The following is a 17,149-nucleotide window of genomic DNA, read 5'->3' as shown; positions in this document are numbered from 1 at the left end:
ACCAGCCCAGGGATGGCTCCACCCACAATGGGCTGGGCCCTCCCCCTTGATCAGGAGTTGAGAAAATGCCTTACAGCTGGATCTCATGGAGGCATTTCCTCAACTGGGGCTCCTTTTGTGTGATGATGACAGCTTGTGTCAACTTGACACAAAACGAGCCAGTACAGCATCTCAGTCAAATTCTTCCAAAGGGAGTACTGAGGGCATTTAATTTCTATGGCCACAGGAAAAATGTATTAGGTGTGTCCCTTCAGCTCTAGGCTAGGTAATAACAGCACATTGGACAGAGATTTGTTTCTCATAAAACACTTGTAGCTCTTATCAGTCCTGAGGGCTGTGACATGATATTCAAGTGAACAGTTCCTGAGACAGAGGTTTGAAACATCACAGAGTTTGTAAGGTCACTGTTTGTAGGAAGGAGCACACTGCCCAGACTTGTAGACAAAGCAAATGTCATTGCTGCCATTGTATGTTGGATAAAGTCATTTCACATTTTATCTCCCTGTCCCATTGTGTGCAAAGCCCACATTTCGATCAACCCATCCCCTAATTACCAGCTATTGTTTCACTATTTCATTTCCTACTTTTTGCATTTTTACTGAAACGTCAAAGCACATGTATTCTAATTGTAATCCTATGTGTTGGTAGAATTTCTATAAATATATACTATTGTTTGCACCACTGGGTTCAGGAGGTTTTGCAGGTTTGTGCTTAACATTTGAATGTTTCATGTTAGATTACTCCTGATTTCCTAATCTTGAATAATTAAATGTCCATCCAGGCTTGGAATTTACAGAGACAACAGCTTTCAATTTTTTTTCTCTCTCACTATCTATCAGTTAGTAGAATCTGTCACTTTTGAAACCACTAATTAAATAGTTGGTGCTTATTTAAAGAGTGCCGCAGGTCAAGGGAAAATGTATTCCTTCTCTATCCTCCTTCCATATCTGTGAGAGAATGCCTTACACCTGTAGAGGTGGCATTTTTTACTATGGGTGAGATGGTTCTTTTCCAATTCATCTGGGGAAAGTGACATAAGAACCCACCCATATAAGGAGAAACAAAAGCAATATTAATGAAACAAGAATAATTTCCCAAACATTGGAATGTATGTGGTGAAAACATTGGAATTAGCAAAGGGTGTAGTAGAGAAGCAAAAAGCCTTCATCTCCATTGGGGGTTCAAGAAAGACTGTACGGTGGGTTTGCTGCAATTTGTCATCTCTGAGTTGGGAGATTCAGCACACACAATTGAGATGGAGCTTCAACAGATGGGGCCTACGCTTTAGGAATGATTGGTGGAATTTCCAAGCCAAGACTTCACAATTCAGTTGTAGTGTTCACACCCTCAGCTGTTGAAGTGCATTGAAGAAAGGATTCCGAGGTTGGCATTAATATGTCATTTGACATAATGGAAACATTGCCAAGGACATCAATGCAAGTAAAGGATATATCTTTTCTAGTGCTCAGAATTTAAGTTGGTATATCTCTAGAGACATTATTTAAAGAAGATGAAGAGATACCCGAAGAGCACCTTGAGCAGATAAAGAAGTGAAGAAGAAAAAAAATCAACATGCATGTATAATAGACGTCTTTTTATGAAAATGATCAAATGATCTTAGTATCAAGAACCCACAACCAAACACGATTTTCATGCATCTCTGTGTGAATTTAAGCCAGCAAGCAAAGCATAGACAAATCCCATAGATAGGGAAATGTCTATGTCAAAAGTGAGTTAGGAGGATTTGCATCTGCAAAGAGGTGCTCTCTTATACCGAGAGTGGTAAGAACACGTACCTGTTTCATATTTGGAAAGGGGTGTAGAGCTGCTGAGTCTGTGGTCAGGAAGAGACTTCGGAGTAGAAGCATGGTGCCAGCCCAAGTCACTGTCTTCTCCATCATCATGTATGTGCTTGAGTCCTTAGTGATAATTGTGCAGAGTTGCACAACGGTTGCCGTGCTGTTCAGAGAGTGGATGCACTTTCAAAGACTGTCACCCGTGGAAATGATTCTCATCAGCCTGGGCTGTTCACATTTCTGTCTACAGTGGACATCGATGCTCTACAACTTTGGTACCTTCTCTAGGCCTGTCCTTTTATTTTGGAAAGTATCAGTCATCTGGGAGTTCATGAACATTTTGACATTCTGGCTAACCAGTTTGCTAGCTGCCCTCTACTGTGTCAAGGTCTCTTCCTTCACTCACCCTGTGTTCCTCTGGGTGAGGATGAAGATTTTGAAACTGGTTCTCTGGCTAATATTGGGAGCTCTGATAGCTTCTTGTTTGTCAATCATCCCTTCTGTTGTTAAATATCATATCCAAATGGAATTAGTCACCCTAAATCATTTACCCAAAAACAGTTCTTTGATTCTAAGACTGCAAATGTTTGAACGGTATTTTTCTAATCCTTTTAAAATGATTGGGTTTGGTATTCCTTTCCTCGTGTTCCTGGTTTCTATCATCTTACTTATAGTCTCACTGGTCCAGCACTGGGGACAGATGAAGAACTACAACAGCAGCAACTCCAGCCTGAAAGCTCAGTGCACTGTTCTGAGGTCTCTTGCTACCTTCTTCATCTTCTTCACGTCCTATTTCTTGACTATAGTAATCTCCTTTGTTGGCACTGTGTTTGATAAAAAATCGTGGTTCTGGGTCTGTGAAGCCGTTATCTATGGTTTAGTCTGTATTCACTTTACTTCACTGATGATGAGCAACCCTACACTAAAAAAAGCACTAAAGCTGCAGTTCGGGAGCCCAGAGCCTTCCTGACACGGGGAATCCAGTAGAGCCTCTGGGGTAAGGAGACTTTGCATGAGCACTGTGCTTATGGTGGAATGCAGAACTTGAACACAAACTTCATTCCCTTTCATGTCCACAGATGGATGAATCTAAGCATCATCACCAGTCTTCCCTGTATTCTAACCCACCCCTCTCCTATCCATAGTCCCCAGTTTGGTTTTGATTTTTCTCATGATCATACCAACTCTGCTTAGCTTTAGCCATTGCTGCAATATTAGACATGGGATGATCTATATATATTATAGTCACAATCATTCTTAAAGTTATTTATTGCTTCACAAATTCATATAAATCCCCCTTCCTGTCAGGAATTTATTATCTGTGTATTTAATGCTCACTATACTAAGCCATTAATTCCCCTTCCTAACTTGAGTTTAAGAAGAAAAATGTCTTACCATTGCCCATGTCCTATTCTGTTGCTTCTGAACTTTTATGCAGTGATTTAGACACACACCCTTGCCTCTCTCCAAATACTGGCCCTTTATTCCTTTATAAGTCTAGTAGAAAATTAACTATTTATTTCATTGACCAGGACACTGTATTCTTCCCCAGACTCTAGTCTCATTCATGATATCCGTAAATATCAGGTAAAAACTGACAACAGTTATTGCCTTGACTCTTAATTCAGTTGTGCTGTAATTTTAGGCAAACATTCTGGAGTGTTTCTTATATTAATCTGTAACTACTTCTTTGAATTTGTTTACTTATTGCCCTATATAACATAGACCTAAGAATCTGTCTTACTTAACAACACAGAAGTGATGCCAACCTACATTTTCTGTACCTTATTGTTCTGGGCTTGTAACAATCCAAAATTCTCCCCAGTTGGGTAAGATATAGGAACCACAGATTAATCAATTTTGAAATCACTCAGAAGGCATTATTGTTCAACATGCATTGTTTTAAACTTCCCCTAACAAGTATGAGATCTTTGCCTTTACATAGTCTGGTCTTACCATGACCATATTTTCTCACTATGACATATTTTTTTCCATCTCTTTTTTCTGACTGACTCACTAGCAACCAAATATCACATTAATAACCAACTTTGGGCACTTATTACTCAACCATTATCTATTCTTGACACTGCTAAGCACACTATCTCTTTCTGTGTTCTAGTGACATGTTAGGGACAAACATAATTTTCAAACATTTATACATGATAGGCATATTTGGTGAACTGAACTTCTGGATCTTCCTTTAGAAGACTAAAAATACTCCCGAAACCTTCCAATGGAGAAATAGATATGTGTCACTCTTGGTTGGTTGTGAAAGCAAATTTTGGTGCCTGAAAGAAATAGATTTTTTTTTTCCTCTTGCGTGTGTCACTCTGACATGTCTTCCATGTTGAATACATATTTCAAGAGAATTAATGTAATCAAAGCCTGAAAGACTACTTCCAAAACTTCACTTCAGCTTTTCTCAGCAGTTTCCCCGATGTTGCATAGGAAAGAAAAAAAAAAAAAATGCTGCCCCATTTGAAGAAGGATATGTTCCGTGCAATGTGGATATCTCCTGGGCTACATTGGCTCAAATGCAACTGAAGGTGGGATGGAAAATGGTATGCTTGATAATGTCTGCTGAGTCTCACTTGAAAGGATTCTGAACAGAATAAATGTTAACAATGTGGCCAAGGTCTCCTAGGAATGGTTTGTATGCTTGTAAGGAGTTAGATTGTAAGAGTTTGGATCCTTTCAGAATGGGTTGAGCTAGAGCCAGTGAATCTTGAATTATACCTTTGTTATTTGTATCTAAATCCAGAAAGGTCTTTGCATGTTCCAAAATCTCAACTAGCTGGAAGGAAGGACTGTTCTCTTTACAAGTATATAAATAGGGAATGAGCTAAAAGAAGTCCCTCGCCCCCACCATCACACACAGGAATACTATTCCAGAGACCGGGAGTATTTTTAGTGTTCTCACTGTTTTCCTATGAAAAATAGTGCAATGGAAAACTTCTCTGTGACATACATGAGGTTGGAGTGTTAAAAACAGCCGAAGGATGAGGAAGTCTGAAAAAAAAAAGAAACAGAAATGATACTTGTCCTATATATTTGCGACTGACTCCCACTAGGTTCCTAAGGAAATCTTACATCCATTATCTTATTTCAAGCTGAAGAACAAGTCAAGATCACCCAATCATTCCAGCTGGAAAACAGACCTGAGAATGTTAAATTCATGCCGATGCTTAACTCTCACTCTAAAGCCAATGAAAATGAGTATCGGACACAAAGGGGGGAGGGGTACTTCTTACGGGACCAAAGGTTTTCAAGCTAGAAAAAGAGAAACGATAATACAGAAAGTGCTATAGAAAAGCAATAGATAGAATGTGACCCAGGACAAGGAAAATCTTCCATTCGCTCAGCACCGAGGGGCTCAGGAGTTTGTTCTTCAGTCTCCAATACCATGTGCATGTTAGGCTCGCTGTGCATTAGCTGTGGGTGTGTTGTCCTTACTGGAATTAAGAAAGGTGTGTTTCTAGATCTCAGGTGCAGATGTTTAGAAGCCCATTGGTAGCATCAGTGAAATTAGGAAAGACCCTGTGAGTACTGTAGGCTGGATCTGCAAAATCACTCACTATGTACACGCCAAATTATTAGCAATTTGAAAGTAAATCTTTGCCCTTCATTATAGTGCCCCGAGATCTCAGAGACTGGCAACAATGGTGAATTCCTAATTACACTTGTAGTAGACTCTATTCACAACTGGACTCACCCAGATTTTATCTGCTAGATAAAAGTCTTTCTCCTTTACCTATATTTCTACAAAGTAGGAGGCATGCGTTAGAAACTCTTACTGCCCTCCTTGTTTGACTCCTCCTGGTAGTCAAGAGAGTTGATCACCATCTCCCAAACACCTGCCAAGTCTTAACTCAAAATAATATACAATGTAAACCTCAATGTTTGCATAAGGTTTATATCTCCTCACCATTTCCTGAGTGTCAATAGCACTGCACAGGATATTTGCATAGGCTGCCTCCAAGGAACACTCTCCTCGAATTTGCCAGGTTTCACCTTTCCTATTCAGTATGCCCTTTTAAAAGGCTCTGCCTTACTCCGACTTCCTTTGCTGCCCACACATGAATGTTCAGAGTTACTCCCTTTTCTACTATGCAATTCGATATCAGTGAGAGCTCTGTCGCACTGTCAAAGCCCAGCTTTATTTTAAAGTCTTTGTGATAGTTTCTAGGCACAGAAATGACATTACAGTAAGATGGGTAACATCTCTGAATTCTGGGATTTAGAATTCAATAAATATTACATAATATTATGACTTATTAGACTTCTAATCTACTGTACGCTACTAGAAATGCAAAGACAGACAGCATTGTGATCAGCACATGCTCTTTCACAAAATCAAGTTGTGCGTGCTGTTCATGATGCCCTCAGTGTCTCTCAGAATATCTCTGATTGTTTCGGTTTTGAGATGCCCTGTCAAGGCTGGGATGTTTCATAGCAGGTCCACAGTATACACATGCTTAGCAGAAAGCCACCTCTCTCTCTCTCTCTCTCTCTCTCTCTCTCTCTCTCTCTCTCTCTCTCTCTCTCTCTCTCTCTCTCTTCCTTCCCAGGAAGTAGTAAAAGTAGAAAAGTTCCTTATAAGTCCCTTATGCTGTAAAGAACAGACAACAGCCCGAATATCAACTACCTCCCATTCAGAAGGCATCTAAACACACCACCAAGCAAGACAGCCTCTCACTGTCTCCTACTTCCTTCAATTTGATGATCATTTGGAAATAATAAGAAAGAAAAAGATGTGGTAGCTAATTAGAAACAACCTCGTCTATCTTCCTCACAAGCTCTCAACTTCTTAATCAGTACAGAATATGTGAAAAAAGTTTATTTTTAATTGGTTATGAGAGTAATGTTTAAGTTGGTAATCTTTAAAACCTTAGCATAAAAACATTTTCACAGACACATGAAATTTATAATATTATCTGCGGTTGAGAAAGACTTAGTTATAGAAAGATATTTAGAGTCAGAATATTTTCAGGGTTCTTTTTTAGTTCGGCCTAATCATTAAGTTCGTTATAAGATGTATAAAAGTTGGCAAACTATAGAAGGTCTTAACATTTTCCCCCTGAGGTTGAGTGCCAAACACTCTGCATTAAGTTTAGATCTTGCTTAACATTATTCCAAGATAATATCCCTTCTCAGGAGCTAAACCAAGGGCTCCTTTCAGGTAACCTTGGTTCTCCATCACCATGGTTGTCATGGTTCCCTGCATCAGAATCCTGATGGGGCATCATGAAATCTAAGGCATTACAACAGAATCTTCCCACCCCAAGTAGAAAACTCTGAGACTAGGGCTTTATTCTCTTGCCATTCTGATTCTCATGTTTAAATTTTAGGTTTTTTTTTTTTTTTTTCATGTTATTACATTTCCATGGTAAATTATAGTGACATATTTTCAATTTTTTTTTAATTTAAAAGAGAACAAAGGGAAATAAAGAGACAGAGAGAGATAGACAAAGAAGCCTGATACCTTAAAAACAAAGAGATGCTATCAAAAGTATTTTAGCAATGAAATATTTATAGTATATTTGTAACTGTTAACTGTTTTTAATATTGAAAATTTTCAATTTTATTTCAGAAATGTATATTAAGAGAGAGAATCTGAGAAACATTTTCTCATAGACTGTAGAAAAATCACGCACAATTAATAAAGTGTGACACATTTATTAATTATATAAAGTGACTCAAAATAAAAGCAAAAGCTTCCAAACAGGAGAAGAACATTGTAGGCTTTCTACAGGGAGTTGCTACATGGACCCAGGACTTGCTTATTGTTCACTGGCCAAATCCTACAAACTCAGGGCAATATGACTCTGAGGCAGTTTCTTATATTTTAATAAAATATAAGAAGTTGATCCCAGGTGTGCATTGGCTAGCTTTAAGGGCAATCACTGGATAAATATTTTCAAAGCCAAGTTTCCCTACATTGCTATTTTGATAATATCTATATTAAAAAATCAGGATATCCATTGGTTGGATCATATACATTCTTTAGAGATTCGTTCTTTCCTTTAAACTTGATTTTAAATGTGGACTCTTTTTTTTCACAATAAATAAGTAAATGAGCATTTATTTTAAAACTCTGTTAGATGGAACTGAATTACAGCCAAGGTAGTCAAAATGACTGAGAATAATCACTTACATATTTACAGGGGAAAGTGACTCTACAGTTTTAAGTTTAAAATTAGAAGAAAGATAAATTTCACAAGCTTTCACTTCCTAAGGCTAAAGATAGGCTGTGTAGGTAGTTATTTCTGAGCACATTGGCACATCACCATTGTCAGTACTTGAGGGTTTGAATGAAGAACTTGGAAAGAAGGTGGTCTCCTGATATCAGTCAAGAAATCAGCTCTCCTTCCTACATCCTCCGTAAATGCAACAATCTAAGAAACATCCACAAGATGGATGGCTCAAGGGATTCTTCAGTCAAATTCAAGGTTTATATCCAAGCACAGTTTTACACTACATAGAAAAAGAAGCGGGTATGTCTTTAAAAGAAAAGGGGAAATTTAAAAATTACACAACCAAAACAAAAAAAGGTGGCACACATTTAAGCCAGATCTATGTTTGGTCAGTCACACCTGGAGGGGGAATTTGCTTAGCTCCTATGAACACCATCAAGCCTCTACCCTATCACCCATTAAACTCCGGTCAGACCAGTTTCTCCAGATTTTTCTCCGTTGACCTGTTCACTTCCTCTGCTGATTGTTTTATCCCATGATAACATCCCTTCTCAGGAGCTAAGCCAAGGGCCCCTTTCAGATTACCTTAGTTCTTTATCACCGTGGTCACCATGGCTCCTACATCTGAATCCTGATGGAGGCAGTATCCAGGCACCTAAGTAGCCATGAGTGAAAAATTCTGTATTCTATAAAGAGTCTGTACAAGACGGATGGCACAAGGTGTGAGGAGGCACCACCAGAGTTTGTGCCCAGGCTTAGGTATTGAGATTGATGCTTGCTCCTGACACTTATTGATCTAACACCTTTCTTACCACAATGAGAACATATCAACAACAAAATGAAGAAGCCTGCTAAGCAGTGCCATTCACTGTTCCTCTGTGGGACAGCTCCTGCTGATGCTTAATAAACATTGATAGAGTGTCATATGGTATCATTTTCTGTCCTCCTCACACTCAATGAATTTTCTTGACACACACTTTAGATAACATGGCTTGAGTTTAAATAGAAACTCCCCTGCACCCTTTCACCCTGAAATGTGTCCGTTCTGGACTCATCTCATTCTTATCTTCTTCAGCTTCCCTTCCTCAACCTGACCTCCTTAGGTAAGTAATAAGAATGGTCATTCCGTTCCCAAAATTTAGAAGCAGAATTTAGAATGTGACAGAGCATGCCTACCTCACTGAAATTTTATTGGGGGGGGGGAATCTAAGCAGTGGTTCAAACTGATGCTTTTTGTTGTCTAGATCATTGTTCTTAGTTGCAGGCAATAAAATCCTTTCTCCCTGATGTGGTGAGAGAGAAATTGCAACAACTCTTTGGGTAGCATATGATGTTTCAGGGAATGTTAGAAAAGTAGACTAGACAGAATCAAGGAATCTGAAAGGAATAATTAACCACACCCCAGGTTGCCATAGCAGCCATGACTTCCATCCCACATCCATGATGTTACAGACCAGAAGGCACAGTTCACATGGCAGCTGTTCAGAAGCACCCAATTCCTCTCTTTTGAGATTAAATACCGCTTATATTGCCTCCAACCTATATTATTCTCTTCCTGAGTCTGCAACTCTGATGGGTACCTTGAGTTGGCTTAGGCCTGGTCTCACATACCCTCTATGACTTAAGGCTGTTCTGTGGTTTGGGCAATGTCCGATTTAGCTTTCTAGAAGCCAGTGACAGGATTGGAGCAAAAGGAGGCTGTAGACTAAGATAAAGATAAACCTTCTCCCAGTTTTTGTATTCAAATACATGCAGTCTACAACTTCATTGCCTATGCATTTCGAATCTCTATCATTATTGTTCATTAATGACAGGTGTGTAACATATACCTGAAGTGGCTGGGAAATGAATCATGGAAATTCTCAATTTATCAGTCTTGTAAAATAGAAATAAGACAATAAGAATTGCATAGGACGATCCTAGGAATGATTATAATCAAGGTCCTAAAGTCCACTAGATTCAAGGCTGTGACTCAAACATGTCTTATGATGGAGGCCTGATGCTAAGGGCAGTCCCACCACCCTGTCCTTGTTTAAATTTAATGGTGAGAAAGAAAAGAATCATCCCTTGTAGTAAATGGACTTGTTTCCCTGCCATGGACTGTTTCCCCTATCAGTACATCTATTCCCAAGCTCTTGTCAGTAATCCTGATGGAAGCTCATGAGTGTCCTCTTCCTGGAGAGATTCGGCAATGAACAATTTCAACTGGAAGGTTATTCTAGCCCATAGTACTGTGGTCCACAGACAGTGGTAATAATACGGACATATTTACAAGCCCAGCTCCTTTGGGCCAGCCTAACACTGTGGTCCAGTCAGTGCAGAGCAGAAACCTATTGAATCTCACACTGTTCTCCAGTTGAGGCCATGTCTTCATCTAACATTTGTCTCCTTGCTTTCCCAGTATCCTTCATTCATTTTCTCGAGACAATATTCTTTTGACAGAATTCCACTGAAAATCGCATTTTAGGAGAATAGAAACAAAAGACATTAGCCAATCTTAATTACACTGTAATAGGAAGCAAATGAAAAAGCACAAGGAAAGGGTGTTTAACTATTCCTTTTCCAAGAAGGGTGGCTTAACTCCCCAGTATCCTGCTGAGGACTGGCTTAGTGGCTGTTCCAGAGCAGTGGTTCTCAACCTGTAGGTTGTAACCCCTGGGGTCCTGTATATCAGCTAATTACATTGCAACTCATAAAGTAGAAAAATTACAGTTATGAAGTAGCAACAAAAGTAATTTTATGATTGGGGTCACCACAACAGGAAGAACTGTACTGAAGGGTCAAAGCTTTGGGTAGGTTGGGAACCACTGTGCTAGAGAGTTTGTTATAAAGAGAGGGGACAAAATTCAGCAGTAGAGAATGCCTGGGTTCCTCAGGGTGCTATTATCCGAACATAAGAATAACACCTTACTTCTCCATTTTCATCTTCAAAGTCAGTCTACCCATAGCAAGAATATTAAAGAAACCCAATATGTGGACATTCTCCTGGATACCTGGCCTTTCAAATTTCTCCAGTTTTATGGCATATCCAAAAATCCACCAGAAACTGAAATAGTATCAAAAGCAAAACAATCATATGCAGGCTGATGCCTTGAACGGGAACCTAGAGAAAAGCATACTAAGTAAAGGGGAGAGGAATCTGGATGAATATCAACATTAATTAATAGTCATAAGTCAAAGTATTTGTAGTAGCAACACTGTCATTAATTGTAATGCACAGTGGTAGAAAATAAATGTTCCTGCTTTTGTGGTTGGTTTCGTTGTTGCTGTTTGCTTTTGCAATTCTTCTATTGATCCAACTGATTCCAAAATGTAAAGCATATTTAAAAAGTGTCCTTAACTATTGCAATACATAGGAAATTTTGTTTGTCTCCTGAGAATAAGTTTGTTGTTTCCCCCAGTGTTTAGTAATTGGCTAATGACAGGCATCTATGTGGAAGAGTGTGAGGGACATGAAGATAAACCTGGTGGAGGAGAAGGCAGAGAACAAGGAGCCATAGGCTCCTGGAATCCATCAAAGAGTCTTGATCCACTACACACAGTGTATGATATGAACTGGCTTCTGGTTTACGAGTGAGACTGCACAAAGGACCCAAAGTCATGGCCTTTTCGCTCTCCAGGAGGAGTTGGACTCGCCCCTATACGCTCACAGACAGGTGAATCAGATTATGCTAAACAACACCTGTCACACCCTGATTTGTACTTGAAGACATAATTGGCTAAAATGTTACCTGCAAGCTCACTTAGCAAACACTAACTTAGAGCTGCACTCTGATGCTGCTCTCTGGAGTCTGAACCCCAGGCCTTGTGTGCTCTGTCTTCACTTTCACCCCACTTTCAAGTCCCTGTTCCCACAGAAGAGTGGAGGATGATATAAACTACATTAGTACCTAAAGTTTTGATGCCATTTCTTCCATCTGGGTGACACCTTTTCCTCTTCTCCTGCACCATAAGTGGTCAATTCTCAAGACCCTCCTTTCCTGGAAGGATGCTCCCTTCTCCTTACCAGACTTCCTGCATCCTTGACTCTGTGATGAGTTTAGGAATGTTGTCATCCCCTTTCATTTTCACTAAGGGAAAAAAGTGCATACTTTTTAGGATTCCATACCCTGGGAGTAAGCACCTATATCACAGTATTTTTTCTTCAGTTCTACATATCTGCATCATCTAAGCCTCTAGCACATGAAGTAGAGAGGAAAAAATAGAGGGAAGTGATTAGACTAAGATATTTTAGAAGATGAATTTCTGAGTGTGTGAAAACTCACAGAATCTTAATCTCAGAAGAAATATCAAAAGACATCTATCTTAGTCTTCAGATCTTCAAACCCTGTCCTCTTTGCTAAAATTAAATCTCAGTCCTCATGTTCCTCCCCAGGGACATACTTTCATCTAAATAAGTAAGGCTTCTGGAATGCCCCACCAATGAAGAAAGGTTGGGTGTTATTGTTGTGGTCGCTGTTTGCTTTGGTTTGGTTTCCTGGGATAATGAAAAGCACATATGTAGTTCTTTTACTGAACAAGTAAAAATGATGATACTGGGAATGTTTTCATATTATAAACCCCTTTTCTTGAGCTTGTTAAAACACTATATGGAGACAGGGGAACTGAATGAAGTAGTTACTGCTCAAGCACAAATACTAAAATTCAGATTTCCCAAACTTGTGTAAAACCTGGATCAGAACAGCAGCTGTTTACAATCCCAGCACTGAGACAGAAGCAGTGGACCCTGGTTGAGGAAGGCTTGGTAAACTAGGGTAAACTAGCAGGAATTGATGAACTCTAGATTCAATGAGCACTCCATCTCAATAAATATTATGTAGAGAATAATTAAAAAGACACCTGCTGTCAACTCCAGTCTTCCACGAATATGTGCAGCCACCTCAGTGTAAATGCACATACATAAACAGACAAAAATAGTAATAATAATGAAACACTGTATGAAATCACTCCTTTCCCTAGTCTGAATGTAGCTCAATTATCCAAAAATATCCAAGAAATAGTTAAAGTTTCATCTGTTTATATAGACAGGAAAACCTATTATACATCAAATAATAAAAACAACTTACAAATTCTTATAGATATTGAATATCAATGGGTTATTTATAATCACAGGAAGAAACAAAAAGGCAGACTCGAGATGTTAGGCCTAAACATCCCTCATAAGTAACAGGTTAAAAGATGGACTTTCATCAAGCAGAACTAGCCCTCTAAGGGTTCAAGATACCAAAGTCAAAGATGCCAAGCACCAAAGAGAAAGAGATGAAACAAGAATAAATCATATACCTCTCCCTTCTTACCAGAGGCAAAAATATACATGAAGAAGAAATAAAGAACATCTACAACAAAAGTTCTAAAGAGAAAAGCCCACTTTGTTTCTGTAATTCTTCCAAAGGGGGAAAAAATAAGATCTAAGATGATTTCCACTAGCAGGGAAACATAGCCTGACCATAGTACATGCTAGACTTCCATTGTTTCCAGAATTATTTGACTTTCAATTTGGAAAAGAAAGTTTGTATGATGTGTGTGTGTGTGTGTGTGTGTGTGTGTGTGTGTGTGTATGTGTGTGTGTGTGTGTGTGGTGTGATAAATATGTATGTTGTGTATGTTACCACGGCTGCCCATTGTAGAGCATGCCTGTAGAGGTCAGAGGACAACTTCTGGAGTTGCATTTTGCTTTCCACCTTGCCTGAGTCAGTTTCTGTGATGGTTTGAATAAGAATATTCCCCAATAGGTCCATATATTTGAATTCTTGGGGAGTTCATATATTTCAAAGGATTAGGAGGAATGGGTGCTGGGGTGTCAGAAACCTAGTGCCTCTCTTTCTTCCCCCTGCCTGCAGATCCAGATATAGAACTCTCAGCCACCACACAGTGCCATGTCTGGCAGCAGGTGGCCATGCTCCCCACCATGAGGAAAATAGGCTAAATCTCTGAAACTGCAAGCAAGCCCCAATTAAGTCCTTTCTTTTATAAGAGTTGCCATGGTCATGGTGTCTCTTTACAATAGAACACTGAGTAAGGCAGCCTGTCTTGCTGTTTTCTGCTGCTTTGTGTGCTCTGGGCTAGATGGCTGGTGAGATGCTGGGCATTCCCACTGCCCGGACTCAGCATCCATCTCCCTGTAGAAGGGTCGGAATCACAGATAGATGCTTCAGCTTCCAGCTTTTAGTGTAGGCACTCCAGGTCTGAACTTCTGTAATTAGCAATGTTCTGAAGGCAATTTTATTCACTAAACTATTTTTCTGGTCCACAGAATGCAAATTTTTGGAAAAAGCTTATGGCACTTTCTTAAGTCACAATTGCTTGAGGAAAGTCTTAGAATGTTAATTTTATAGTCTCCACAAACTGTCCTAGTATTAACTAACCATTTATGAAGATGAAGTCATAATAATTTTGATATTTAATGCTTAGATACTAAACACCAGGCATTCTGTGTGTGGCTTCTTTAGCTGTAATTTCCTTTCTTAGGGTATAAACAAAAGGAATCCAACATTTAATTGACTTTACAGTAATTAAATTTTAGGAAGAAGATGACATTAAGCTAAGTGCTTTAGTCATTTTTGTCAAAATAATGCCTCCTGAAAATTAATCAGGGATAAGAATTTTTCTCTAAAAGAAAATTGTTCTACCACATATAAAACTATATGAGAAGAAACAAGTAAATGTGCTCGTGAATACATGGATGATAAACAATGGACTGATGGCTCCAAACCTTTGAGACATATCTCAAGTCACTTTTAGTTTGATATTCTCTTTTACACTTCAGTGAAACTGTAATATATATATATATATATATATATATATATATATATATATATATATATGCATTGTATTGGGAATACAAAAGATAAAAAGGTTTGCTTTTAATTGAAGAGAAAATAGTAAAATACAAGAAACCCTCTTGGGTTTTGAATAATCTAACCCATTCTTTTTATTTTCTTTTTATTTTGTTGATGTACTGGAAGTAATATTCCCCAGTGTTTACCTCTAGATTATCTGAGCCAAAATATGATAACTCCAGTTTCCAAAGATTTTCTAAAATTAATAATTCAGGTAAAATCCAAGATTCCATCATTTTTTTTAGAATTTCCACATGATATGAATGAACGGTGAAATAGTAGAGCGTCCTAGTAAAGAATCAGAAAACTTGTTATGGAAGAGGTAAATGTTACTTATTACAGTCTTCCTGAACTGCAGTCTAGACACTAGAGTCAAGTGTTATGATACCAAAGTAGCCATCAGGAATGTCTAATAGTAATAATGACTGCATTCTATTCAAATGTTGCAAAACTCCAGCAAAGAGCCACATTCAGTCCCTGGGCTGCAGTCTGACCACTTCTTCCCTAAAGCGTGACATTGGTGGTCACTGTTGACCTCCCTCTTTTCTGCTGAAACCATAAAGACCAAGGCAATTTGTAGATTAAAGAATTTACCTCGTTTCATGTTCCAGAGAGTTAGACTTCACATTAGCAGGGCAGCGGAGGCAAGGAACCATGGTGGCTAGAGCAGAAAGCCAAGATCTCACATCTTACCCACAAGGTAAAGCAGAGAGAGTCAACTGGAAACAGAGTGTGAAAGTTCTCAAAGCATGTCTCTGGTATTTCCTCCAGGAAAACCACTCCTCCCAAACCTTCCCAAGCACCCGATCAACTGACGACCAAGTCTTCAAACGCCTGAAATAATGAGGAACATTTCTCACTCCAATCACTGCCATAATAAAATTTCCTAAAAGGAAATCAAAGAAAAGCTGGACCAGATAGTACTATTGAAGGTTGAAAGTAATGAAAGAGGAGTGGTACATTTGTCCTTTCCTGATGACATAGGATGCTGTATCCGCTGTAGCCATTCATAAGAAAGAAAGGATCTTGATCATGATGCCATCAGAAGTAACTTAGCTATCTTTTTAAGTTAAAAAGCAATCACCATCAACTTTCTGTTATCAAAACCACTGCCCACCTTACCCATAAGCAAGTAACAGGGGACAAGAGAACTCCTGCACCTCCACTCCACAGGAGCTGAGTGGCAGAACCAGCCTCTGTGTCCAGAAACAGAGGATTGGACAAAGGAAATGCATATTTATATAACTGAGTTCTTTTCAGCCCTAAAGAAGAATGAAGTAATGTCATTTATACCAAAGAGGGTCCAGCTGGAAATAATCACATTAAGCTAATTGAGGTAATAGCCAAAAGAATATTGCACATTGTTTCTCTCATTGTATTTCCAGGATTTTTATAAATATCAGAAAATCATGTATGTATATGACATGAAAAGAAGCTATAAGAGAATAAAGGGAAGAACTGAGTGAGGATGGATAGAAATGAGAGATGTGGGGTATGCTCAACATACAGTGCATGCTCTATAAAATACTTTTATATAGCACAATACCATGTACAATGTACATATCATAGAAACTTTAAAATATAAAACTCAAAGCTTAGGAATGTAAATTATAACAACACAAAAAGTTAATATTATGTTTTATTTTATTGACCTGAAAACAGAGCAAGTTATTTTTTTAGAAGATAGGGAAAAACTTACCTTTCATCTCTGTACTGAATTATCAACAAACAGAAATAGAACCACTCTGTTTTTGGTAAAATTAAAATACTAGAAACTTTGTGCCAATAAATAAAGAGAAGAGGTATAGAGTTGGATGCTAAATATCTACCTCTGACACACACATACACACACACACACACACACACACACACACACACAAAATGCATGAACACTTATACACACATAAATATATATAAACAAGGAATTTAGAACTGTACTGAAAATTCAACTAAGGTAGAACTGAATGTCAAGAAGTACCACATGTTTCAGCAAATGCTCATGGAATTCAGAATGCAGTGTATTTTAAAATCAACACACAAGGCAATGAAACTGGAACTTATGAGCTACCTTTAGATGGCTCCCTAATAAGTATCTCTAGATAACTGATTATTTTCAATTAAAAAATCTAAGTTCAAAGAAGCCAGTGCATTGAGTAATAAAATTTGCAACCTCAGAGTATTATGCCTGTTTCTCACACACTTAGATCTTTCTATAAATGGAAAATCCAGATAGAATCTTGAGTGCTCAACAATGAAAGGCCATTTATACAAACTAATATCAAACATAGTGGAAACACAATATTAAAATAAAATTAATGCT

At 38.4% G+C, this 17,149-nt stretch overlaps 1 protein-coding gene across 1 annotated transcript; it reads left to right on the top strand.

Moving 5' to 3' along the window:
• Positions 1-1,866: 1,866 nt before the first annotated feature.
• TAS2R16 (taste 2 receptor member 16) lies at positions 1,867-2,766 on the top strand (the record flags this gene model as incomplete). The annotated part of the gene is made up of 1 exon (XM_080936368.1): positions 1,867-2,766. The coding sequence occupies one exon, from the start codon at positions 1,867-1,869 to the stop codon at positions 2,764-2,766; it is 900 nt and encodes a 299-aa protein (XP_080792494.1).
• Positions 2,767-17,149: the final 14,383 nt, after the last annotated feature.

The sequence above is a fragment of the Micromys minutus genome (genome assembly GCF_963924665.1).
Source record: "Micromys minutus genome assembly, chromosome: 23".
NCBI classification, from domain to species: Eukaryota; Metazoa; Chordata; class Mammalia; order Rodentia; family Muridae; genus Micromys; species Micromys minutus.
The sequence above is the reverse complement of the archived record's forward strand: the minus strand, read 5'-3'. Positions and strand labels throughout refer to the sequence as shown.